General features: G+C 40.0%; 2 protein-coding genes across 2 annotated transcripts in view; one reads left to right on the top strand and one right to left on the bottom strand.

The window, feature by feature from the left end:
- Positions 1-27,634, top strand: part of LOC133619315 (uncharacterized) — a 329,516-nt gene that overhangs the window by 23,914 nt on the left and 277,968 nt on the right. The gene's annotated exons all lie outside the window — the stretch shown is intronic.
- On the bottom strand, positions 5,498-26,789 carry LOC133619324 (uncharacterized). Its single transcript, XM_061980294.2, has 2 exons — positions 26,488-26,789; positions 5,498-6,834 (listed from the first exon to the last, which is right to left on the bottom strand). Exons 1-2 carry the CDS (start codon positions 26,597-26,599, stop codon positions 5,879-5,881), a joined length of 1,068 nt encoding a protein of 355 aa, XP_061836278.1. The 5' UTR covers positions 26,600-26,789; the 3' UTR covers positions 5,498-5,878.

The raw sequence follows: 27,634 nt of genomic DNA, 5'->3' as shown, positions 1-27,634 counted from the left end.
TAGCACATTTAAACAACAAGAATGTTTCCAAAGTGCTGCACAGCCATGTTAAAAACAATATTATGCTCCACCAATGACTGAATAAAAACAAAAAATAAATAAATATAAAAACAATATAAAAATAAGTATGATTAAAAACTATTTTAAAGGGTAAAACCAATGGGACATTTTTCAAAGTCCCACAACTCCCACATTTTTTATCCTGATTCAAACCGTTCCAACTTCAAAATATTCAGCCTGTACTTCAACTATTAGTCATTTTGAAGTTCTACTTCAGCAGTGGAGCATTCACACACAATTCCTTCAGGAATTGCCTCGTCTAGTTTTTACGTCCTTGTTTGTACAGGTAAAACTCCATTTTAATATTGTGCAAATATTGGTTTATTTCAGCAAATAGATTTACAAGGTGAAACTAATATATGACAAAGGTTTTAATATTTTAATATTGTGCAAATATTGGTTTATTTCAGCAAATAGATTTACAAGGTGAAACTAACATATGACAAAGGTTTTAATGTTTTAATATTGTGCAAATATTGGTTTATTTCAGCAAATAGATTACAAGGTGAAACTAACATATGACAAAGGATCATAACATGCAACACAAGATATGTCAAGCCCTCTTTTGATGTAAATGTGATGATTATGGCTTGCAGTTTATATACAAATATTCTGTGTATTTTAGAAAATGTGGGTTTTAAAAAAAAACTGTAAGCCGCAATCATCAAAATGATAACCAATACAGGCTTGACATATCTCACTTTGCACGTCGCGTGTGCACGTCACATATTAGTTTCACATTTGAAGTTGAATTGCTGACATGAATTAACTTTTGCACGGTATACACATTTTTTTAGTGCAATTTTAATGTTGATGATTTCTACCATTTTTCCTAAAATACGTATAAAGTGTGTTTTTAGGATCTTACAATAAAAAACAATTATAACGGCGGTAAAACTCCTGATAAGTTTTACCATTTTAAAGGGGAACTGCACTTTTTTTGGAATTTTGCCTATCGTTCACAATCATGATGACGGCTGTTATTTTTATTTTTTTATTTTGCATTCTAAATAGTAAATAAATGCGATCAAAAGTTTGCTTACAACAGAGCCTATCGGAGCTGCGCAATTCCGCCTATAAAGCCCTTAAAACCATCCAAACACCTCCATTAAGGTTTTATATACATGATGTAAATATATATGTCATGTATTAACAGGCACATTTTAATAACATTTAATATTTACGTATTTTGATCATTTTAAGCAAAGGCAGCACATTCATTTAAAAAAAGCATCACAACTGATTATTACTCACTGCAGACGTCATGAGAACCAACAAACATAATAAAACATCCCTTACTGTACATAGTCTGCTGTCATTGGAATGCCGACTGATAGGATGTTCATATATTCTCATATAGTCTCATAACCCTTGCGAAGAAAAGTGGGTCCGGGGGGGAGACCAAGCTCTTTTTGTGTCGTCTGCGCCATTTTCGGGTGCTAAATGGCTGTCAAAGGGTGCCAAATTGTCGGACTCAGAATCCTTCTGTCCAGGTGAGACGCATGATTAATGATCTAGAAAAAAACTTACAGGGAGAAAGGAAGCGAGTCATGGCGAAGTATGAAGACACTAAGGACTAAGTGAAATGAATTGTTTTCCTCTTGCTCAAACAAACTTTCTGATTTGCATTGTTTTCCCTGGCTGGAGCGACCTGGCAAGGTCGTTTCTTTGAGATTATAACTATCATTTAAACATCAAATCTCCAAGTGCTACTCTTGTACGGTTGGTCATGCCACTCTCCCAGGACAGGAGTGACTGTGTGATGGGTGATGAGTCAAGAAGACGCCAACGAGGAATTGTTGAACAAAAAGCTTTATTTGTTTCAGCAAGCCTCAGACTGGAGCTGCAGTTTCCAGGAGAATAAGTATGGGCCTGATTACTCTTCTGATGTCCTCTCAGACCACCGTGACTAAATACTTCTTCCTGAAGACCCCCACTCTTTGTAACTCAAACTTTGGAACCGGCCAGTCAATCTTTCTCTGGCATTATTCCTTTGATCAGTTTGAGTCGGGTGACCTCCAACCTCTACTCCTACCTGTGGGGGCTTCCTACCAGCTGTTGCTAATGTTTTTATTTTCACTCTTAAAATCCAAACCTGCATCCCTGTAGGATTCCAATTTCCTGGGAGCAAGAGCCACCACTCTCTGAAGAGCTTGTGATGCCTTTTGAAACTATCGAAGGGCATATTTCCTTAGTAGAATAATCCTCTAAAGGGTTCTGTGACCAAACACAAACACATGCTAGCACTCACAATCATACAAGACAATGGTACAATTCACCTCACTACAAAGTAAAAACATCATAAAAGTAATAAAACAAGACTGTAAAAAACAATGTTAAAAATTAGCTGTATGCCTTTTTAAAAAGGGAGGTTTTAATCCCTTTTTTAAAAGCATCCACCGTCTGTGGGGTCCTGAGGTGGTCAGGAAAATGTGTTACACAGACGGAAGCGGTTGCTTCAAAAAGCTCTGTCCCAACCTGGAGGAGACAACGGAAGGAATGGAAGGGAGAGGAAGGGGCGGAGTTTTGAGATGTTATGGACGTGACAGAAAGAGGTTTTGCAGAGGTGGGTGACAAGGTTTTCAAAGGAGAGGTGAGAGGTCAAACTTGACCACAAGGTTAGTAATGGAGGGAGAGGGGGGACATTTATGGCTGAAAGATAAAACTGAGGCTATATGGGAAGAGCAGAGTTGTTGAGGAGAACCAGTTTGGATGGCTTCCGTTTTTGAGTGAGCGAAGAGTGGATCGTGAGATCAACAAGCGGATCAGTGGTGAAAAAGGAGCTAAGCCAGAAGGCAAAGCTCTCAATTTACCGATCGATCTACGACCCTATCCTCACTTCTGGTCATGAACTTTGGGTTATGACTGAAAGGACAAGATCAAGCGGCCAAAATGAGTTTCCTCCGCCGGATGGTGGGGCTCTCCCTTAGAGATAGGGTGAGAAGTTCTGTCATTCGGGAGGAGCTCAGAGTAAAGCTGCTACTCCTCCACATGGAGAGGAGCCACATGAGGTGGTTCAAGCATCTGGTCAGAATGCCCAGGTGTCCAAGAGGTAGGAGACCACGGGGAAGACCAAGGACACGGTAGAGAGACCATGTCTCCCAGCTAGTCTGGGAATGGTTCGAGATACTCCGGGAAGAGCTGGACAAAGTACCTGGGGAGAGGGAAGTCTGGCATTCTATGCTTAGGCTGATTACCCCGCGACCCGACTTCCGATAACTGGAAGAAGGTGGCTGGATAGATAAATGTTAAACGTTTATCAAACCAACCTTTAAGAAAGTGATTAATGCAAACTTGTGCGCTCTTCGACTGTGCTACTTTTCTCATCTGTCGTTTGGTAAAATTTTGCACTCTTCCGCCCTTTTCGATGACTTCTCGAGGGACTCCCGCTCGGGATGGTCTCCAGCTGGCCCCACTATGGACTGAACTCTCACTATTATGTTAGATCCACTATGGACTGGGGGGGTCCCACATCTACGGTCCTCTCCAAGGTTTCTCATTGTCCCATTGGGTTGAGTTTTTCCTTGCCCTGATGTGGGATCTGAACCGAGGATGTCGTTGTGGCTTGTGCAGCCCTTTGAGACACTCGTAATTTAGGGCTATATAAGTAAACATTGATTGATTGATTGATTCTGAAAAAAACTTTTGTCCATTTCGCAATTTGAACAGGTCCAACAGCCCAAAACAAGGCAAGCATAAGTCCTTTTTCTTCGAGAAAGGCTAAATAGTGACTAGTACCCATTGAGAACATACGCTGGCTTGACCACCACACATATTTTAAAGGGGAACATTATCACCAGACCTATGTAAGCGTCAATATATACCTTGATGTTGCAGAAAAAAGACCTTTTTTTTTTTAACCGATTTCCGAACTCTAAATGGGTGAATTTTGGCGAATTAAACGCCTTTCTAATATTCGCTCTCGGAGCGATGACGTCACAACGTGGCGTCATATTGGGAAGCAATCCGCCATTTTCTCAAACACCGAGTCAAATTAGCTCTGTTATTTTCCGTTTTTTCGACTGTTTTCCGTACCTTGGAGACATCATGCCTCGTCGGTGTGTTGTCCGAGGGTGTTTTAAAGGGGAACATTATCACAATTTCAGAAGGGTTAAAACCATTAAAAATCAGTTCCCAGTGGCTTATTTTATTTTTCAAAGTTTTTTTCAAAATTTTACCCATCACGCAATATCCCTAAAAAAAGCTTCAAAGTGCCTGATTATAACCATCGTTATAAACACCCGTCCATTTTCCTGTGACGTCACATAGTGAAGCCAACACAAACAAACATGGCGGAAAGAACAGCAAGGTATAGCGACATTAGCTCGGATTCAGACTCGGATTTCAGCGGCTTAAGCGATTCAACAGATTACGAATGTATTGAAACGGATGGTTGTAGTGTGGAGGCAGGTAGCGAAAACGAAATTGAAGAAACTGAAGCTATTGAGCCATATCGGTTTGAACCGTATGCAAGCGAAACCGATGAAAACGACACGACAGCCAGCGACACAGGAGAAATTGAGGACAAATTCGGCGATCGCCTTCTAACCAACGATTGGTATGTGTTTGTTTGGCATTAAAGGAAACTAACAACTATGAACTAGGTTTACAGCATCTGAAATACATTTGGCAACAACATGCACTTTGAGAGTGCAGACAGCCCAATTTTCATCAATTAATATATTCTGTAGACATACCCTCATCCGCGCTCTTTTCCTGAAAGCTGATCAGTCCAGTTTTGGAGTTGATGTCAGCAGGCCAGGGAAGCTAGGGTCGATATTCTTCTCTTGATCATCTTCGGTGGCATAAGGGACGGTGTGAGCCAAGACATCCAGGGGGTTTAGCTCACTCGTCTGCGGGAACAAACTGCCGCCATTGCTTGCCGTGCTACCGAGGTGCTTTGTCCCTGAATTGCTCACACACTCCGGCAGATTCAATGGGGGTCTGGCGGCAGATTTCTTTGACTTTATCGTTGGAAATGCATCTGCTTTGAGTGTCGCAGGATATCCACACATTCTTGCCATCTCTGTCGTAGCATAGCTTTCGTCGGTAAAGTGTGCGGAACAAACGTCCAATTTCTTGCCACTTTCGCATCTTTGGGCCACTGGTGCAACTTGAATCCGTCCCTGTTCGTGTTGTTACACCCTCCGACAACACACCGACGAGGCATGATGTCTCCAAGGTACGGAAAACAGTCGAAAAAACGGAAAATAACAGAGTTAATTGGACTCGGTGTTTGAGAAAATGGCGGATTGCTTCCCGATGCGGATTGCTTCCCGATACGTTGTGACGTCATTGCTCCGAGAGCGAATATTAGAAAGGTGTTTAATTCGCCAAAATTCACCCATTTAGAGTTCGGAAATCGGTTAAAAAAATATATGGTCTTTTTTCTGCAACATCAATGTATATATTGACGCTTACATAGGTCTGGTGATAATGTTCCCCTTTAACAATTCTGAAATTGTGATAATGTTCCCCTTTAAAGAGCCAGGCGTGACATCATGTGAATCCAAGCCATAGTTCCAACAGATCTTGCCTTTTTTCTTTCTGAGATACGGCTATCAATCTCGTTGACACATTTCCAGAAGGATGGAACTGTCTTTGTGTCCGGGGAGTTCTGGAAGAGCTTGACAAGTACTGGCGTACACTACAAGCATTATTTATTATACTATCAAGAAAAGTTAAATATACACAGAAGACATAGGGTCATGAGGAGATAAGACTATGCTCCAGATAATCCGACTTTGTACAAAGACTTCACATATTTGTGTCCTGGTTTTGGTGACACATATGAGCCACATATTAAACAGCTGGTTGGTTAATCTCCCGTGTGTGTTCTTATGTGTCTTGCTGCGTCTGCATTACGATGGAATGTTTTACCACAAACTGAACAAAAAAAATGTTTTTCCTCTGTGTGGGTCCTTGTGTGTCGAGTCAAACTGCATTTCTGAGAAAAGCATTTACCACACAATGAACAATTAAATGGTTTTTCTCCTGTGTGTGTTCTCATGTGTTTAATCAGATTGCTGTTGTGAGGAAAATTTTTACTGCAAACTGAACAATTAAATTGTTTATCCGAGGTGTGTGTTCTAATGTGTTGAATCAAATTGCTCTCATGAGGAAAACTTTTACCACAAACTGAACAATGAAATGGTTTGTCTATGGTGTGTGTACTCGTGTGTTGAATCAGAATGCTCTTATGAAGAAAGCTTTTACCACATACTGAACAGGTAAATGGTTTTCTTCCAGTGTGTTTCATTATGTGTTTAGTCAAACCTGATCTGGAAACAAAGCTTTTACCGCAAACTGAACAATCAAACGGTTTTTCTCCTGTGTGTGTTCTCATGTGTTGAACCAAGTTGTACTTTTTATTAAAGTTTTTAGCGCAAAATGAGCATCTCAACAGTTTTTTATCATGGTTCTTTGTAGAGCATTCAGAGTGATTGTTGTCAGTGTGAGTCCTCATATCACCTTCACAGTCTGTTCCACTGCTCAAAGCTACTTTAAACTCGTCTTCTGATCGTGGAGCTAAGAAGTTGTCTGCTTGTGGTTTCTCTTCATCATCTTCAATCTTCACAGAAACAACAGTCAGTGGCAACTTGGTGAGATCAGCCTTCTGTGGTTCTAGAAGATACTCTCCCTCCTGAGTGATCCAGAGTCCCTCCTCTTCCTTTTTAATGTGGGGTGGCTGTGGAGTCGCCTGCTTCAAAGTGGAGCTCACCTCTGGCGACTGAGGGGGAAGTTCTTCTGACTGATCAATCAGGTGCTGGACGTCTGCATGACACAAACAACACAAACACACTTTAACTCAGACATGATCCATGAGATGTTTCTCCTTGAACTTGCTACACACTTTCTTCTATGTACTGTATGTGTGTGTAGTGTTTCATGGACATTCATTTAGTGCCTTGCCAGAATGATGGATCAATGTTTACATGACTTGGCTTGGACTCTGACAAGTGGCGCTCGAATCACAGAAAATATAACATCTGTTTCAATGGACATTAGGATATTACACCGGGGAAAAAATCCATATGGAAATATATCACAATACTTTTTATAATAATATATTAAAGGGGAACATTATCACAATTTCAGAAGGGTTAAAACCATTAAAAATCAGTTCCCAGTGGGTTATTTTATTTTTCGAAGTTTTTTTCAAAATTTTACCCATCACGCAATATCCCTAAAAAAAGCTTCAAAGTGCCTGATTTTAACCATCGTTATATACACCCGTCCATTTTCCTGTGACCTCACACAGTGATGCCGATACAAACAAACATGGCGGATAGAACAGCAAATTATAGCGACAATAGCTCGGATTCAGACTCGGATTTCAGCGGCTTAAGCGATTCAACAGATTACGCATGTATTGAAACGGATGGTTGTAGTGTGGAGGCAGGTAGCGAAAACGAAATTGAAGAAGAAACTGAAGCTATTGAGCCATATCGGTTTGAACCGGATGCAAGCGAAACCGACGAAAACGACACGACAGCCAGCGACACGGGAGAAAGCGAGGACGAATTCGGCGATCGCCTTCTAACCAACGATTGGTATGTGTTTGTTTGGCATTAAAGGAAACTAACAACTATGAACTAGGTTTACAGCATATGAAATACATTTGGCAACAACATGCACTTTGAGAGGGCAGACAGCCCAGTTTTCATCAATTAATATATTCTGTAGACATACCCTCATCCGCTCTCTTTTCCTGAAAGCTGATCTGTCCAGTCCAGTTGGAAATGCATCTGCTTTGAGTGTCGCAGGATATCCACACATTCTTGCCATCTCTGTCGTAGCATAGCTTTCGTCGGTAAAGTGTGCGGAACAAACGTCCAATTTCTTGACACTTTCGCATCTTTGGGCCTCTGGTGCAACTTGAATCCGTCCCTGTTGGTGTTGTTACACCCTCCGACAACACACCGACGAGGCATGATGTCTCCAAGGTACGGAAAACAGTCGAAAAAACGGAAAATAACAGAGCTGATTTGACTCGGTGTTTGTAATGTGTTTGAGAAAATGGCGGATTGCTTCCCGATGTGACGTCACGTTGTGACGTCATCGCTCCGAGAGCGAATAATAGAAAGGCGTTTAATTCGCCAAAATTCACCCATTTAGAGTTCGGAAATCGGTTAAAAAAATATATGGTCTTTTTTCTGCAACATCAAGGTATATATTGACGCTTACATAGGTCTGGTGATAATGTTCCACTTTAAGGATGCAACGTATTGAAAATGTAATACCATGGTTATTGTGACCAAAATGATTACGGTTATCAACAATATCACGGTATTGTATAATGTGCTCAGAGAGTACTTATACACACACTGAAATTGTTAGAATAATAGTATCTAAGTTATCACAAAACTTTGTGTTGAAATGAGTTCCCGGCGAGCAGACAAAAGCTGTCTTTAATCCTACCAAGCACGAAGGCTTGTAAAACTCCACTGTGTAGGATGGGAAGCGACATGAAGGTGTTCTGTTTCTTTGGTGTATTGTAATCAAGAGAAAGGTATTGTCTTGACCCAAGAACATCACAAAGCGGAGAGGAAGCAGGGCCTGACTCCCCTCAAGGCGACCTCTTCTTTGCCCTGTTTTACGACCTTTTCTTTTGAACTGTTTTGTAATCAAAGGCGATGGCTGTTTACAACCCCGTCCCTTAGAAACAGCTGTTGCCATGTAATCAGGAAAAGTCCAAATAAAAAGAGGTGGCGTACAATCTTTCGCCAGAGCGTGCTGGAGACTGTGCAAGAGTACAGCCCAGACGTTTCTCCTCAAATTGAGCCAAATTTAATTCTGTCTCTGTTTAATTCCTTGCTTCTTGTCTCGTTTAATAGATGTCATCAGTGTTTGAACCTGACAGAAATATGTATAGCAGGTTTTATAAAAACAAAAATAGACAGTGCACTTGGCAGAAGAAACATTAAAGAGGAACTGCACTTTTTGGGGAATTTTACCAATTTTTCACAATAATTACAGTTAAGAAGACAAAAGTTGTTTTTTTGCATTCTAACATGTAAAAATTGACTCGTTCTTGGTGGCAAGCAATGCAGTTAATGGGAGCATTCAATTCTACCACTAAATCACTTTAAAATGCTTTCAAAAACCGCCAACAATACTTCATTTACCTGTAATCTGTATATACACCAAGCTGTAGCGACATTGTTATTGTAACAGCGAACACGGAGAAACTATTTTTCTAGCCTAGTAACACATTGCTTCGGTATTAGCCGTAAAAGCTAACTACGGCAAAAGATAAGCTGGCTTCTACGTCAGCACGAAACGTGTTTGAGTTTGTAATGTACAACACTGCGATAAGACACCAATCTGTACTCACTGAAAAATCATGAACAATCATATTATAGTATCTGTAAAGTGTTAGCCCACATTTCATGTTTTGTTTGTACACAGCTAGCCAGTGTGACTCACTCGATGGCCAGTTGTCTCCTTCGTCCAGCTGGGTAGGGACGTTTTTTTTCTGGTTTATTTGGGTAAGCATTCCATTTATGTCGAAATAGCTTGTCTCCAAATTCCACATTTATTCCACACTCTATCGCAGGCCTGGGCGAAATACGGCCCATGGGCCACATGCGGCCTGTCGAGATTTTTAATCTGGCCCGCCGGATGTTCTACATCAATTTTTTTAGACCTTTAACATCAAAACTGTCGCCGCCATTATGATGTGCAGTGCTGTTTTTAAATGACCACAAGTCTTGAACTATAGAAAATATTTCAATGGTCGAAATCTGCGCTTTTGAGGTTTTACGATAATCTATGTCACAGCAGCTCAGACGAGGAACAAACCAGAGTGGGCAGGGTTTGTTTTCAGAGCAGCCAGCCCGAAACGCTTGTGTCAGAAACAGATGCGGAAGCACATTTTTACGTGATATCATATTGTAGGTGTTTATTACTAGGGATGTCCCGATACAACTTTTTCACTTCCGATACGATACCGATATTGTAGCCTTGAGTATTGGCCGATACCGATATCAATACGATACGATATAGGCACGAATCATACATATATTTATTCCTTATTTTGTTGTGTGGAATGTTATAAAAGGCTTGATAAAGTGATGTTACTGTTACTGATGTTGTAGTGTTAAAACAGAAAACAATAGTCAGCAAGAGTAGGTATAGGAAAAACTGACCCATTTATTATTAACCAATTGGTTACCGTATTTTCCGCACCATAAGGCGCCCTGGGTTATAAGCCGCGCCTTCAATGAACGGCATATTTCAAAACTTTGTCCACCTATAAGCCGCCCCGTGTTGTAAGCCGCATCTAACTGCGCTAAAGGAATGTCAAAAAAACAGTCAGATAGGTCAGTCAAACTTTAATAATATATTAAAAACCAGCGTGATGTGGGCGCGCATGGAGTCGTATATCAACATGGACGGAGCTGCGTGAAAAAAGCCACCCGGCCTCTTCGCGTAAACTTACCTTAACCACTCGCTCATCTTTTCTTCATCCATCCATCCCTTCGAGTTAGCTTTTATGATGACGCCGGCTGGAAAGGTCTCTTTTGGCAAGGTCTTCCTTTTGAATATCACCATGGGTGGAAGTTTCTGGCCATTAGCATGGCAAGCTAGAACCACAGTGAAGGATGACTTCTCATTCCCTGTGGTCCGAATATTCACCATACGTGCTCCCGTTGTATCCACAGTGCGGTTCACAGGAATATCAAAAGTCAGTGGAACCTCGTCCATGTTGATAATGTTCTCTGGCCGGATCTTTTTTTCAGCTATCTTGTTTTTACAATATGCACGGAAAGTAGCCAGCTTTTCTTGAAAGTCTTTAGGCAGTTGCTGTGAAATAGTAGTCCGTGAGCGGATGGAGAGATTGCGTCTTTTCATGAACCGGAAACCTGTCGCCATTTTGTGGTCTTTACAGATGTAAACACACAAAGGAAATGAAACGTAATATCTGCGCGCTTCTTCTTCTTCTACGCGGGCGGGTGGTTGCTTACAGTAGAAGAAGAAGCGCTTCCTGTTCTATGGGGGCGGGTGCTTACCTTGGCGGTTGCTTGCGTAGAAGAAGAAGCACTTCCTCTTCTACGGGGAAAAAAGATGGCGGCTGTTTACCGTAGTTGCGAGACCGAAACTTTATGAAAATGAATCTTAATATTAATCCATATATAAAGCGCACCGGGTTATAAGCCGCACTGTCAGCTTTTGAGTAAATTTGTGGTTTTTAGGTGCGGCTAATAGTGCGGAAAATACGGTACATAAATTTTAACCTTCAACATAAGAGTATTACCTCAACAAATCCAATAAAAACCAAATGTTATATTTAAAGTGCAAAATAACCACTAATACCAACATAATTATACAATTGAATTGAATAAATTAAAAATAAATTAGAAGACCCTGAAAAATAACCTAAATAAATCCAATTAAAAAAAAAAAAAACGTTTTAAAGTGCAAACAATTCAATTTCACTTCAATTATTTTTTTACTGTCAGCATATGTTGGAAACAACTGTGGGCAGGGACAAAAACAACAAAAACAACACAATATTGTCCACTGTCCAACTGCTCTAAGTTAGGAGTTCACAGCTCCAGTTTCACTGACTGACTGTGCCCAAAACAATATAGTAATTACTCTTAGTCTTCACTGAAGAATAGTGTAAACACAATTGGGCTGAAACGACGCGTCGACGAAGTCGACGTCATCGACGTCATCGGTTACGTAAATACGTCGACGCCGTTTTTGTGCTTCGACGCGTCGCATATTTACGTCACACTACCGTCATGGCGGAGCGCAAAGCAGACGATGCGAGCGGTGCGAGCGAGGGGGAAAAAAGCACGCCAAAAGTCGTCAAAAGTGTGGGAGTATTTCAATAAACGGCCTAAGAAGAAACGCTACTTTTATCTACATTCAGCTCGCTACTCGCTACTAATTTTTATCGATCTGTTAATGCACACTTTGTTTGTTTTGGTCTGTCAGACAGACCTTCAAAGTGCCTGCCTTACTGGTGACGTTCACTCCGTTCCACCAATCAGATGCAGTCACTGGTGACGTTGGACCAATCAAACAGAGCCAGGCGGTCACATGACCTGAGTTGAAAAACGTATTGGGGTGTTGCCATTTAGTGGTCAATTGTACGGAATATGTACTGTACTGTGCAATCTACTAATAAAAGTTTCAATCAATCAATCAAAAGTGTGAAGGAAAAAAGACTACTTTTTATTTCAAACGTACATCCCGTCAAAAGCCTAAAGACTGACTGCACAGTTCCTGTCTTCACAATAAAGGTGCCGCTCCATCGCGCCGCGCTTTCAAAATAAGAGTCTGCGAAAGCCAGCGCAAACAAGCTAGCAAGCTACGGAGTTTTCCGCCTATTTATTTCTTGTAAAGTGTATAAAAACTAATATGGAAGATGGACAAATAAGATGCCAAAAACCAACCACTTTCATGTGGTATTAGACAGAAATGAGGAACTTTTTTTCTCCTCCATTTGAAAACGTGGACGTTATACGCAATACTGTCTGTTTACAATCAATGCAAGTCATCAGAATCAGGTAATACACCAACTTATATTCTTGTCTTCATGAAAGAAAGGAATCTATATGTGTTAAACATGCATGTATATTCATTAAAACACCTTTAACATGTAAACAAAAACGTCAAAATAAATAAATATAAATTATATACTGTATATATCAATGTATGTATATATATGTGTATATATATATATATGTGTGTGTGTATATATATATATATGTATATATATATATGTGTGTATATATATATATATATATATATATATGTGTGTGCGTGTGTGTGTGTGTGTGTGTGTATATATACATATATATATATATATATATATATATATATATATATATATATATATATATGATATGTGTGTGTATGTTACTCATCAGTTACTCAGTACTTGAGTAGTTTTTTCACAACATACTTTTTACTTTTACTCAAGTAAATATTTGGGTGACTACTCCTTACTTTTACTTGAGTAATAAATCTCTAAAGTAACAGTACTCTTACTTGAGTACAATTTCTGGCTACTCTACCCACCTCTGCTAATAATGTTGTTGTATGCACAACGGCTATAAACGAACATTTGAAAAGAAAACACCCGACAGCGTTCTTGCCATCACCATCAACTAGTCAATCGTCCGCGTGAGTATACGTTGTCATCATTACACAAAAACATGAATGTGTCATTTGTATCTGCGTTGTAAATTCATAAACTAAAACACTGTTTCGCTCTGAGAGGCGCGTTTGGCGTGCCTGTTCAGTGTTTACAAAGACGCGCTCCTCTTTAACGCTAACGTTAACTAGTTGTGCAAATACCTTTTACAACATTAACAGTTACATATACTATGTACAAACGAACAATTAACTTTCACTTTAATCATACTATCATTGTTGTGTTATTAAGCAAAATAAGCAATACTTTTACTTTTGTTGAAATGTTTACACTGTTACAGAATATTTCCGTTTTGCACTTTTTTGTATTGGATCTTTATCTTTATTTTTGCAAATTTTAAAGCAAAATAAGCAATACTTTTACTTTTGAAATGCTTATACTATTGCAGAATATTAAGATTTGCACTGGGTGTTTACTTTTATATTTGCACATTAAAAAGCAAATAAGCTACTTTTAATTTTGTTAAATGTTAAAAGTTTTAAATGTTTACATTGTTACAGAATATTTTGTCATGTTGTTGTCAATGTTGACTGAGTGGCCATCCTTTTTTTTTTGTAAATAAAAGCCATGCCTTTTGAAAAAACTGGCCTACATTTATTTTTTCATCTTCGTTTTAAAAATAAAAAAATAATCGGTAAAAGGAAAAATAATCTATAGATTAATCGAAAAAATAATCTATAGATTAACCGATTAATCGAAAAAAATAATCTATAGATTAATCGATAGAAAAATAATCGTTAGCTGCAGCCTTAAACACAATAAACATATCACTCTAATAACAAGAGCATAAAACAAATAATAATCAGTCAGTGCTGACTACCCTTACTACTCCTCCTCCTCCTTCTCCACTTTCTGCAGTCCGAGCATAATGTGGAGATTTTTTTTAAGAAGATAAGCATTTCGGCATGTTGCATTTAGCGGCAACGTCTTTGTCCGAGTTTAGGTTAAAATACTTCCACACAGCCGACATCACTACACTTTGCTGCAAGCACACGCGTTGTCGTTGTTGTTGATCACATGGGCTGTGCATGCTGGATCAGAGACGCTCTTCTTCCGCGGACGGCACCAACGTTAATTAAGGGGCATTGCTGCCACCTACTGTGTTGGAGTGTGATCATACCAGAGTCACCTATTATAGACGTGCTGTAGCGGTAAATGGACAGCTTATATCGGAGAGCTTATATCGGAGTTTTTAGATTCAGTACAATAAAATCCGATATTCACTTTTTTGGCTAATATCGGACTGATTTCCGATATCAATATCGGATCGGGACATCCCTATTTATTACACTTTGCATTCATATGTTTTTGTTTTTTTTATTGTGTTTTGCTTGATTGTAAAAGACACACAACTATCGAGGAGCTTGTGGTCTGAGAAGTAAAAGAGGAGCGACGTTCATATGTTGTCAATATTCAGTGTTTTATTGTTCATAGTTAATATTGTAAATTCCACTTTCTTTATTTTCATGGACAATTTGGGTGTCCCATTCAGTAAAAAACTGTAAAATTCCATTCTGTTTTTTTGAGGCGGTCTGTCATAACCGGCATGTCATAATCGGACATTGTGACATTTGGTATTAGTGTTCCTGAAAAAAAGGGACCCAAACACACATACTGTACAGCAGGTTTTTACAGCTAAATGTGTATATTTAAGTTATACGCACATACACCTAGGCCCCCCAGACACATTTTTCCCTCTCAATGTGGCCCCCGATATTTCCCCACCTCTGCTCTATCGGCTTCCGTCTGCGAGCACCCTCTTTCGCGTGCTCGCTTCTAGAAGCAGCAGTTATTTCTCCATTCGTATCTGTGTGTATATATATATATATATATATATATATATATATATATATATATACATACATACATACATACAGTATATATATATACATACACACACATTTTATATATATATATATATATATATATATATATATATATATATATATATATATATATATATATATATATATATATATATATATATATATATATATATATATGTATGTATTATATATATGTATGTATATATATATATATATATATATATATATATATATATATATATACACATATATACATACATATATATACATATATATAAACATATATACATACATACATACATACCGTATTTTTCGGAGTATAAGTCGCACCGGAGTATAAGTCGCACCTGCCGAAAATGCATAATAAATAAGGGAAAAAACATATATAAGTCGCACTGGAGTATAAGTCACATTTTTGGGGGAAATGTATTTGATAAAAGCCAACACCAAGTATAGACATTTGGAAGGCAATTTTAAATAAATAAAGAATAGTGAACAACAGGCTGAATAAGTGTACGTTATATGAGGCATAAATAACCAACTGAGAACGTGCCTGGTATGTAAACGTAACATATTATGGTAAGAGTCATTCAAATAACTATAACATATAGAACATGCTATACGTTTACCAAACAATCTGTCACTCCTAATCGCTAAATCCCATGAAATCTTATACGTCTAGTCCCTTACGTGAATGAGCTAAATAATATTATTTGATATTTTATGGTAATGTGTTAATAATTTCACACATAAGTCGCTCCTGAGTATAAGTCGCACCCCCGGCCAAACTAGGAAAAAAACTGCGACTTATAGTCCGAAAAATACGGTATATATACTTGCAGTGTGTATATAAAACGTTGATGGAGTGTTTTCAAGTTGTTTTCCAGGGCTTTGAAGGCTACAACGGTGACTCCCATTAGCCGCATCCTCCAAGTGTTTTTTTATCATCTTTAAAATCCGAATTAAAAACAAAACAAAACATGTCTTTCATAATGATTGTGAGCGATAGGCAAAATTCCAAAAAAGTGCAGTTCCCCTTTAAATATTGTTCTGGCTTCTTAAGAGTCGCATTAATTTAATTTGAGCTTTTAAATAGGTTATCTTCTTCCGTTTTAATTTGTAAAGTTTTAAGTGTTTTTTTTTAATAATAATGAAAAAAAATTGTGTTTTGGGCGCGTCACGTCCTGTTTTTCTGTGACACCACGCAAGTTTACTTCCAGTTGTCATTATTCTTTTAATTATAGAACTCTTCGTTAAAACACTCTCTACCTCTAACAACCAAAAAGCTGTGAAAACGATGATGCTGTGTTCCAAATTTAAAATTATTCACTGAACTTGTGTGTGTGTGTGTGTGTGTGTGTATGTATATATATATATATATATATATTGCATCCTATTTTAGTTACTTTATTGAGTTTACAACCCCATGGCGCTGTTTTGTACTGTTTTTGTACTTATTTTGATTATTATTATTTCTCAATTGTTTGTAAATGTTGCAATTTATAAATAAAGGTTTATAAAAAAAATATAACAATAATAAAAATATTCCTTTGATTATAGGTTGATCACTTTTTGCGACGAGAGCACAGCTTGTAGGTATATTAATGCAGTTTTACATTTCTTTTCCTTTCACTAAGTCAGCGTTTATAACTTGCAACTTTTAAAAACAGTGCATTTGTAATAAGAAACAGTTAAACTACAATCAAAGTTAAAGTTAAAGTACCAATGATTGTCACACACACACTAGGTGTGGTGAAATGTGTCCTCTGCATTTGACCCATACCCTTGATCACCCCCTGGGAGGTGAGGGGAGCAGTGGGCAGCAGCGGTGCCGCGCCCGGGATTTAACCCCCAATTCCAACCCTTGATGCTGAGTGCCAAGCAGGGAGGTAATGGGTCCCATTTTTATAGTCTTTGGTATGACTCGGCCGGGGTTTGAACTCACGATCTACCGATCTCAGGGTGGACACTCTAACCACTAGACCAGTGGTTCTCAAAAGGGGTTACGCGTACCCCTGGGGGTACTTGAAGGTATGCCAAGGGGTACGTTTTAAATATTCTAAAAATAGCAACAATTCAAAAATCCTTTATAAATATAAATAAAAACCTATCTTTTTTTTCCCAAATAGTTCAAGAAAGACCACTACAAATGAGCAATATTTTGCACTGTTATACAATTTAATAAATCAGAAACTGATGACATAGTGCTGTATTTTACTTCTTTATCTCTTTTTTTTTCAACCAAAAATGCATTGCTCTGATTAGGGGGTACTTGAATTAAAAAAAAAATTCACAGGGGGTACATCACTGAAAAAAGGTTGAGAACCACTGCACTAGACCACTGAGTAGGGCCCCCTTTCGGGGTTATGTATTCAAATAGATTTGACTATTTTTAAGATGCTTCGAAATTTGTCATTTGCTACATTAAAATTCTGTAAAAATGCAAGAAAACTTACCAATGATTTCTAGCTATTAAGAAGCTATAAACTGAAAGCCAGGCCTCTCTTTCATGACTGTACCACATCATTAATAGTTGATTGTTTTTGTTGAAAAAATATACTTAACGTCACAATTTATTTTTATTATCTTTTTATTTATTTTGTAATACGCTGTAGCACGTTGAGGTTGTTTACTCAATGTAAAGTGCTTTTTACAAATAATATCTATTATTATTATTATTATTATTATTATTATCATTAACAATACAAGCCATTCCAAAATGTACATAATCCACAGTTCATTTGATTAATTCACTGTTTGGTTTGGTTTTAAAACATCTTCATAAGGCCTTTCATAAATACATGAGCTATATATTTGATAGCAAATATTGCAATTGTAAAAACTCAAATAATTTGTTGAGCTAGTGAAGTCATTGATGGAAGATTGCATTCACAGTTTTTTTTTTGTTGAATTATAACATGAAACTTTTTATCACATGTATTAACATAACAGTAGTTCAGCGGATCAACAGTAGCTCTGGAAAATAGGAAGAAAAATAAATGCATTGGCACATTGTTGCCTTTCCACAGAGTAACCCACGGGGCGCCAACAAGCACACGTTATACCCTCGGAACCCGCCTGCACGCCTCGCCGTTCTTTAAGCACCCACCCGCTCGCTCCCCGAAAACCTGAAGTTCTCCCGTTGGTGTGCACACAGGAAACACGTATGTGTTATTTCAAAACCAAATCCCGACATAATATTGACCAATCCTACACTACACTACACAATCCATATGAACATGTGATTCCCGGGTGCGGCCACCATTGCTGCTCACTGCTCCCCTCACCTCCCAGGGGTTGAACAAGGGGATGGGTCAAATGCAGAGGTTGATTTCACCACAGCTAGTTTGTGTGTATGACTATCATTGGTACTTTAACTTTTAACTTACACAAGTAGCTCAAAACGCAAAGATGTTTAGGACACGTTTTCCAGCCAAACCTCAGCTATGGCCGCTGACATTTGTGTTTTCCCATTTTGTAGCGCACGGTCTCGCGGTGTTTCACTTCCGAGCATTCCTGGATGTCAACGGAAGCAACCAAAACATACGAAAGCAACCCGACGGCATCAACACGCATGGCGCCCGTTACTTTATTTGACTTTATGATCTGTGACACTTGTGGAGAACTTCCCAATCAAATGTTGACAGTAATCATATTACTCTTGTTCTTTATTTTTATTTTATTTTTATTTTTTTTAATTAAATCAACATAGAAAAAAACACACGATACACTTTCAACTAGTGCATCAACCCAAAAAAAAACAACCTCCCTCCCCCATTCACACTCATACACACCCACTCACACAAAAGGGGTTGTTTCTTTCTGCTATCAATATTTTGGTTCCCACAACATGGACAACACTTCTGCAAGGGACACAACACAGTCCCTGAAGCACACTTGATTGTTTGTGCTGCTGGTCCACTAACATTTTCATTTAATTACCGTATTTTAGCCGCACCTAAAAACCACAAATTTACTCAAAAACTGACAGTGCGGCTTATAACCCGGTGCGCTTTATATATGGATTAATATTAAGATTCATTTTCATAAAGTTTCGGTCTCGCAACTACGGTAAACAGCCGCCATCTTTTTTCCCCGTAGAAGAGGAAGTGCTTCTTCTTCTACGCAAGCAACCGCCAAGGTAAGCACCCGCCCCCATAGAACAGGAAGCGCTTCTTCTTCTACTGTAAGCAACCACCCGCCCCCATAGAAGAAGAAGAAGCGCGCGGATATTACGTTTCATTTCCTTTGTGTGTTTACATCTGTAAAGACCACAAAATGGCTCCTACTAAGCGACAGGTTTCCGGTTCATGAAAAGACGCAATCTCTCCATCCGCACACGGACTACTATTTCACAGCAACTGCCTAAAGACTTTCAAGAAAAGCTGGCTACTTTCCGTGCATATTGTAAAAACAAGATAGCTGAAAAAAAGATCCGGCCAGAGAACATTATCAACATGGACGAGGTTCCACTGACTTTTGATATTCCTGTGAACCGCACTGTGGATACAACGGGAGCACGTACGGTGAATATTCGCACCACAGGGAATGAGAAGTCATCCTTCACTGTGGTTCTAGCTTGCCATGCTAATGGCCAGAAACTTCCACCCATGGTGATATTCAAAAGGAAGACCTTGCCAAAAGAGACCTTTCCAGCCGGCGTCATCATAAAAGCTAACTCGAAGGGATGGATGGATGAAGAAAAGATGAGCGAGTGGTTAAGGTAAGTTTACGCGAAGAGGCCGGGTGGCTTTTTTCACGCAGCTCCGTCCATGTTGATATACGACTCCATGCGCGCCCACATCACGCTGGTTTTTAATATATTATTAAAGTTTGACTGACCTATCTGACTGTTTTTTGACATTCCTTTAGCGCAGTTAGATGCGGCTTATAACACGGGGAGGCTTATAGGTGGACAAAGTTTTGAAATATGCCGTTCATTGAAGGCGCGGCTTATAAACCAGGGCGGCTTATGGTGCGGAAAATACGGTACTTTTTTCCCCCTCCTTTATGTAAATTATTTTATATTGTTTTACTTTTCTTTTTATCCAAGAAAATATTTATTTATCTTATCTATAAAAAAATAAAAATAAAAATAAATAAATAAAAAAAAAAAAAATAAAAAAAAATAAAAAAAAAAAAAAGGAAAGAAAGGACTGGTTGTAAATCCAGACCCGGTTGTAAATGAAATTAGCTTTGTTTAAAGTTTTTTTTTTTTTTAAACCAGGTCCAGTCCAGATAGTGTCCAAGTCGGGTCCAGCAACACACACCTTCATTCATGTACACTGAGAAAAAAAAAGAAAAAAAAGAAGAAAAAAAAATTCGAAAATTTTGGAACACTACAGATTGCATATAATCTATAAAAAAAATTACATTTTCAAAACAAAAACAAAAACATGTATGTACAGTCCAGATTATGTTCAGGTCACTAAAAATTAGGGAATACAACAACAGATAGCATATAATCTATAAACATAATTACACTTTCAACATAAGCCTTTGAGGACTTCCCATCTTTTTTTATGTTTTTTGGCATCATTATCGTTTTCAACCATGTAACTTTCTAAAGTTAAAAAATACTGAATAAATGTTTTAAAGGAAGTAATACTAAGTGAATATCTGTTTTTGGCCTTAAAAATAAACCTTTTACCGAGTACTATAATTAAATTGATTAAATCATGATTGTCAATTAACTCTCCCAAAATAACAGAAACCACATCAAGCTTCATAAACAAACCAATCCTTAAACACATTTTTTCAACTTCCACCCAAAAGGAAGACACAATATGACAATACCAAAACAAATGCAGGGTGGATTCAGACTCCTGACAACAAAATCGGCAGTCATCTGACTCTGTCATATTCCATAATTTTAACATTTTCCCCTTACTCTTGTTCTTTATTACCTCCAATCATGTGGTCTGCCATTTATTTTCTAAAGGGCATTTGTCCATCCATCCATCCATCTTCTTCCGCTTATCCGAGGTCGGGTCGCGGGGGCAGCAGCCTAAGCAGAGAAGCCCAGACTTCCCTCTCCCCAGCCACTTCGTCCAGCTCTTCCCGGGGGATCCCGAGGCGATCCCAGGCCAGCCGGGAGACATAGTCTTCCCAACGTGTCCTGGGTCTTCCCCGTGGCCTCCTACCAGTCGGACGTGCCCTAAACACCTCCCTAGGGAGGCGTTCGGGTGGCATCCTGACCAGATGCCCGAACCACCTCATCTGGCTCCTCTCGATAATCGTGATCATTTTTTTGCCATATTGCCCAGCCCTATTCCATCAGCATTTCAGTTCAGTTTCAGCATTTAGGCAGTTTCTACAGAAATTAGTTACAGTATGTTCATTCTTGGGATTTTTTTGTTTACCACTTAGTACTAATAGTGCTAATTGCTTGATCTGCTCATCACTCAGCTTCTAAAACTTGTAGCTCATCCTCCTTATATTCAGGCTCAAAAATATAAGGTTCTGGATCATAATTTGTCTCCAAGTATTCTTTGATGGCACTCGTGAAGTCTGCCTTTATTAGTAATAGTTGGTGGTGTTGTTGAAGGAAATAGCGAACGTTGTGATGCGTCTGTGAAAATAATGCACCGTCCATCCATCCATCTATTTTCTACCGCTTGTCCGAGGTCGGGTCGCGGGGGCAGCAGCCTAAGCAGAGAAGCCCAGACTTCCCTCTCCCCAGCCACTTCGTCTAACTCCTCCTAGGGCAGGGGTCGGCAACCCGCGGCTCTAGAGCCGCATGCGGCCTTTTAGCGCCGCCCTAGTGGCTCTCTGGAGCTTTTTGAAAAATGTATGAAAAATGGAAAAAGATGAGGGGGAAAAAATATATTTTTTGTTTTAATATGGTTTCTGTAGGAGGACAAACATGACACCTAATTGTTATAAAACACATTGTTTATATTAAACATGCTTCACTGATTCGAGTATTTGGCGAGCGCCCTTTTGTCCTACTAATTTTGGCGGTCCTTGAACTCACCGTAGTTTGTTTACATGTATAACTTTCTCCGACTTTCTAGGACGTGTTTTATGCCACTTCTTTTTCTGTCTCATTTTGTCCACCAAACTTTTAACGTTGTGCATGAATGCACAAAGGTGAGTTTTGTTGATGTTATTGACTTGTGTGGAGTGCTAATCAGACATATTTGGTCACTGCATGACTGCAAGCTAATCGATGCTAACATGTTATTTAGGCTAGCTATATGTACATATTGCATCATTATGCCTCATCTGTAGCTATATTTGAGGTCATTTAGTTTCCTTTAAGTCATCTCAATTCAATGTATATCTCATGACACACTATCTGTATGTAATATGGCTTTTAATTTGTTTGCGGCTCCAGACAGATTTGTTTTTGTATTTTTGGTCCTATATGGCTCTTTCAACATTTTTGGTTGCCGACCCCTGTCCTAGGGGATCCCGAGGTGTTCCCAGGCCAGCCGGGAGACATAGTCTTCCCAACGTGTCCTGACTCTTCCCCGTGGCCTCCTACCGGTCGGACCTCCCTAGGGAGGCGTTTGGGTGGCATCCTGACCAGATGCCCGAACCACCTCATCTGGTTCCTCTCAATGTGGCTTTACTTTGAGCTCCTACCAGATGGCAGAGCTTCTCACCCTATCTCTAAGGGAGAGCCCCGCCACACGGCGGAGGAAACTCATTTCGGCCGCTTGTACCCGTGATCTTATCCTTTCGGTCATAACCCAAAGCTCATGACCATAGGTGAGGATGGGAACGTAGATCGACAGGTAAATTGAGAGCTTTGCCTTCCGGCTCAGCTCCTTCTTCACCACAACGGATCGATACAGCGTCCGCATTACTGAAGACGCCGCACCGATCCGCCTGTCGATCTCACGATCCACTCTTCCCTCACTCGTGAACAAGACTCCGAGGTACTTGAACTCCTCCACTTGAGGCAGGGTCTCCTCCCCAACCCGGAGTGTATGCTTTTATTTTGACACCCACATGGCATCAAAGGCCTATGTTACACATCTGGCATCAAAGAGCTCAGTTCAGTATCCAAGTTGGAAATCAGTTCCTCGGTCACATCTCTGACTGCAGGATTAGGTCTCTGCTTTCTGCAGATGATGTGGTCCTGATGGCTTCATCTGGCCAGGATCTTCAGCTCTCACTGGATCGGTTCGCAGCCGAGTGTGAAGAGACTGGGATGAGAATCAGCACCTCCTAGTCCGAGTCCATGGTTCTCGCCCGGAAAAGGGTTGACTGCCATCTCCGGGTTGGGGAGGAGATCTTGCCCCAAGTGGAGGAGTTCAAGTACCTCGGAGCAATATTCTCTCTAATTTTTCATGTGTGTGAGCAAACGCACAAAGTCCCTGAGCATTCAGTGGAGCACATGTGAGCAACATCAGACGTGCACACTGTGGCCACACCAGCGTCACACCTGTCCTAAACCTGACATCATAACAATTTAAATGTTTTATTAAAATAATTTGTCCCTCTTACAATGAAAATAACAAAAAAACATGTTTTTCATGACCTATGTGCTAGTATTGTATGTCTGGCTGCGGGTCCTGCCTTTAAAAGAAATGTTACCCCTTTCAGAGATTACATTTAGTTCCTGTTACTTTCTGTCTGTAAAATACATCTTTTTATTAGCATTTATGAAATCTAGTGACAGTATTTCATGAATAATATCCTTGGATTAACATCCTTAATAAATGGCAGTAAAATAAGCACACTTCTGATTGAGGAGTCAGAGTGTTACAACCTGGCATTTACACATTGTGTGGCGTTGGGGTTGTCCGAGTTTTTGTGTGGCCATAAACGCAGCACTGGCTAAGTGCCATGAGTGCGTGTGTTGGTGCAGGTGAGACAGAGCAAGCGGCTTCTGTTGAAACGACGGATGATAACGTTGGTTTAAAGGGGAACATTATTACCAGACCTATGTAAGCGTCAATATATACCTTGATGTTGCAGAAAAAAGACCATATATTTTTTTAACCGATTTCCGAACTCTAAATGGGTGAATTTTGGCGAATTAAACGCCTTTCTATTATTCGCTCTCGGAGCGATGACGTCACGTGTGACGTCACATCGGGAAGCAATCCGCCATTTTCTCAAACACCGAGTCAAATCAGCTCTGTTATTTTCCGTTTTTTCGACTGTTTTCCGTACCTTGGAGACATCATGCCTCGTCGGTGTGTTGTCGGAGGGTGTAACAACACGAACAGGGACGGATTCAAGTTGCACCAGTGGCCCAAAGATGCGAAAGTGGCAAGAAATTGGACGTTTGTTCCGCACACTTTACCGACAAAAGCTATGCTATGACAGAGATGGCAAGAATGTGTGGATATCCTGCGACACTCAAAGCAGATGCATTTCCAACGATAAAGTCAAAGAAATCTGCCGCCAGACCCCCATTGAATCTGCCGGAGTGTGTGAGCAATTCAGGGACAAAGGACCTCGGTAGCACGGCAAGCAATGGCGGCAGTTTGTTCCCGCAGACGAGCGAGCTAAACCCCCTATCGACCCTAGCTTCCCTGGCCTGCTGACATCAACTCCAAAACTGGACAGATCAGCTTTCAGGAAAAGAGCGCGGATGAGTGTATGTCTACAGAATATATTAATTGATGAAAATTGGGCTGTCTGCACTCTCAAAGTGCATGTTGTTGCCAAATGTATTTCATATGCTGTAAACCTAGTTCATAGTTGTTAGTTTCCTTTAATGCCAAACAAACACATACCAATCGTTGGTTAGAAAGCGAATCTCCGAATTCGTCCTCGCTTTCTCCCGTGTCGCTGGCTGTCGTGTCGTTTTCGTCGGTTTCGCTTGCATACGGTTCAAACCGATATGGCTCAATAGCTTCAGTTTCTTCTTCAATTTCGTTTTCGCTACCTGCCTCCACACTACAACCATCCGTTTCAATACATTAGTAATCTGTTGAATCGCTTAAACCGCTGAAATCCGAGTCTGAATCCGAGATAATGTCGCTATAATTTGCTGTTCTATGCGCCATGTTTGTTTGTGTTGGCTTCACTATGTGACGTCACAGGAAAATGGACGGGTGTATATAACGATAGTTAAAATCAGGCACTTTGAAGCTTTTTTTAGGGATATTGCGTGATAGGTAAAATTTTGAAAAAAACTTCGAAAAATATAATAAGCAACTGGGAACTGATTTTTAATGGCTTTAACCCTTCTGAAATTGTGATAATGTTCCCCTTTAAGCCTGGTTTGTATAGCAGAAAATTACCAGTTTTTATAGATAAAAGCTGTTTTTACTCATGTTTTTAGTGTGGTTACAAACAGTTTTGCTCAATAAAGTGATTGATGGAATTCCTGTCCGTAAAGTGTCTCGACAGACGATAATTGAACTGTGTTGACAAAGATTGTTTTATTCATTTGGGCCTCTCTTGTTGTCACCTGTCACTCATAGAGTTGCATTGCAAAATCATACAGAATAAATTGTAATGTGTTTATTTTGTTTCAAGTTCAGATGGGATTTTTGATTTTCTGCGCGGCATTCATTTGCTGTGCGCAGAGGACGCGTGAGCAGTGCGCAATTGCGCAGGCGTGCACCTTAGAGGGAACGTTGCCTCGGAGTCTTGTTCACGAGTGAGGGAAGAGTGGATGGTGAGATCGACAGGCGGATCGGAGCGGCGTCTTCAGTAATGCGGACGCTGTATCGATCCGTTGTAGTGAAGAAGGAGCTGAGCCGGAAGGCAAAGCTCTCAATTTACCGCTCGATCTACGTTCTCATCCTCACCTATGGTCATGAGCTTTGGGTTATGACCGAAAGGACAAGATCACGGGTGCAAGCGGCCCAAATGAGTTTCCTCCGCCGGGTGGCGGGGCTCTCCCTTAGAGATAGGGTGAGAAGCTCTGCCATCCGGGAGGAACTCAAAGTAAAGCCGCTGCTCCTCCACATGGAGAGGAGCCAGATGAGGTGGTTCGGGCATCTGGTCAGGATGCCACCCGAACGCCTCCCTAGGGAGGTGTTTCGGGCACGTCCGACTGGTAGGAGGCCACGGGGAAGACCCAGGAAACATTGGGAAGACTATCTCTCCCGACTGGCCTGGGAACGCCTCGGGATCCCCCGGGAGGAGCTGGACCAAGTGGCTGGGGTGAGGGAAGTCTGGGCTTCCCTGCTTAGGCTGCTGCCCCCGCGGCCCGACCTCAGATAAGCGGAAGAAGATGGATGGATGGATGAATGGATGGATGGTCACATCTCTGCAGTAAGCTGCTTTTTTCAACTTTTTGTAAGCTTTACATAAAACGTCCTTTCACTCTGGTCCATACTGGATTTGGCAGTGATTTGACTTTTGCATTATTTCATCTCCTCTGATGTGAACTCCACTGCCTTCTTCAAGCTAACAATCATGGCGGCTCTTTCTTTACATCGTTGGCTAATTTCTCACCAACACGTTTTCTCGCCTCCAAAATGACGTTGTAGGAAACATCAACTCACTCACCTTCATCTGCGGTTTTCGTCTTTATCTCCGTTGGTGATTTGCTGGACGTTGATTCTCTTTCATGTTCTCTTTTAGCGGACGTCGCCATCTTAGCATAGCAGTAGTCGTCCATCTTCTATTACGTCTTCAATCTTCACTTCAGATAACACTCCATCGCTCCAAACTCAACTTATGTTTAATGGGCTTTGGAAAAGACGAGTTCTGATGCTATATTTCAATCTCTACACATCGTAAATGAGAATCTTCTCGGAAAAGCCACTCAGTCCGCCATCTTGGCTCTTTTCGCTTTTGCCGCTGCTCGATCAGACTGCGCATGCGCACGCCTTCTCTTTCTTCCCCCCATTTATCTGCTTTCTTCTCTATTTCAAGTTATCATTACATATATGTATTGTTGCATTTGAAACAATTGTATTGTTGATAATAGAGGTAATTATAAATAATGGTCATTTTAAAAAGGGACAAGCGGTACAAAATGGATGGATGGATTCATTATCAATAGTGCTATTTCTGTTGGTATTAGTATTGCTCCATTTGTAGTGTAATAATGTTTATTGTCATTTCTGTATTAATATTTACTTCATTAACTGCTTCTTTGCTGCATACTTGCCAACCTTGAGATCTCCGATTTCGGGGGTGGGGGGGCGTGGTTGGGGTGGGGCGGGGGCGTGGTTGGGGGCGTGGTTAAGAGGGGAGGAGTATATCATACTTGCCAACCTTGAATTTTAATGTATAATTCTATGGCTGGATGTAATAAGGAGTCAGAAAAAATAAATACAAATACAATTAATTTTGATGTTTTTAGCAAAATATAATTTAAAAAAAATGTTTTTAATTAATAAATGTATTTATTTTTAGGTAAGATAAACATAATAATACAATGTATCTCTAGTCTGGATGATTTAGTTCTTGTCACCCCTGTTGTCATAAAGAAAAGGCTGTCCTCACTCAGGTCAGCATGGAGCTGGAGGGGGCGTGGCCTCCAGCTCCGGCTGAAAATCGGGAGATTTTCGGGAGAATATTTGTCCCGGTAGGTTTTCGGGAGAGGCGCTGAATTTCAGGAGTCTCCCGGAAAATTCGGGAGGGTTGGCAAGTATGGAGTATATTTACAGCTAGAATTCACCAAGTCAAGTATTTCATATATATATAT

The sequence above is a fragment of the Nerophis lumbriciformis genome, linkage group LG20 (assembly GCF_033978685.3).
Source record: "Nerophis lumbriciformis linkage group LG20, RoL_Nlum_v2.1, whole genome shotgun sequence".
Taxonomy (NCBI): domain Eukaryota; kingdom Metazoa; phylum Chordata; class Actinopteri; order Syngnathiformes; family Syngnathidae; genus Nerophis; species Nerophis lumbriciformis.
This window is presented reverse-complemented; position numbering and strand designations above follow the sequence as displayed.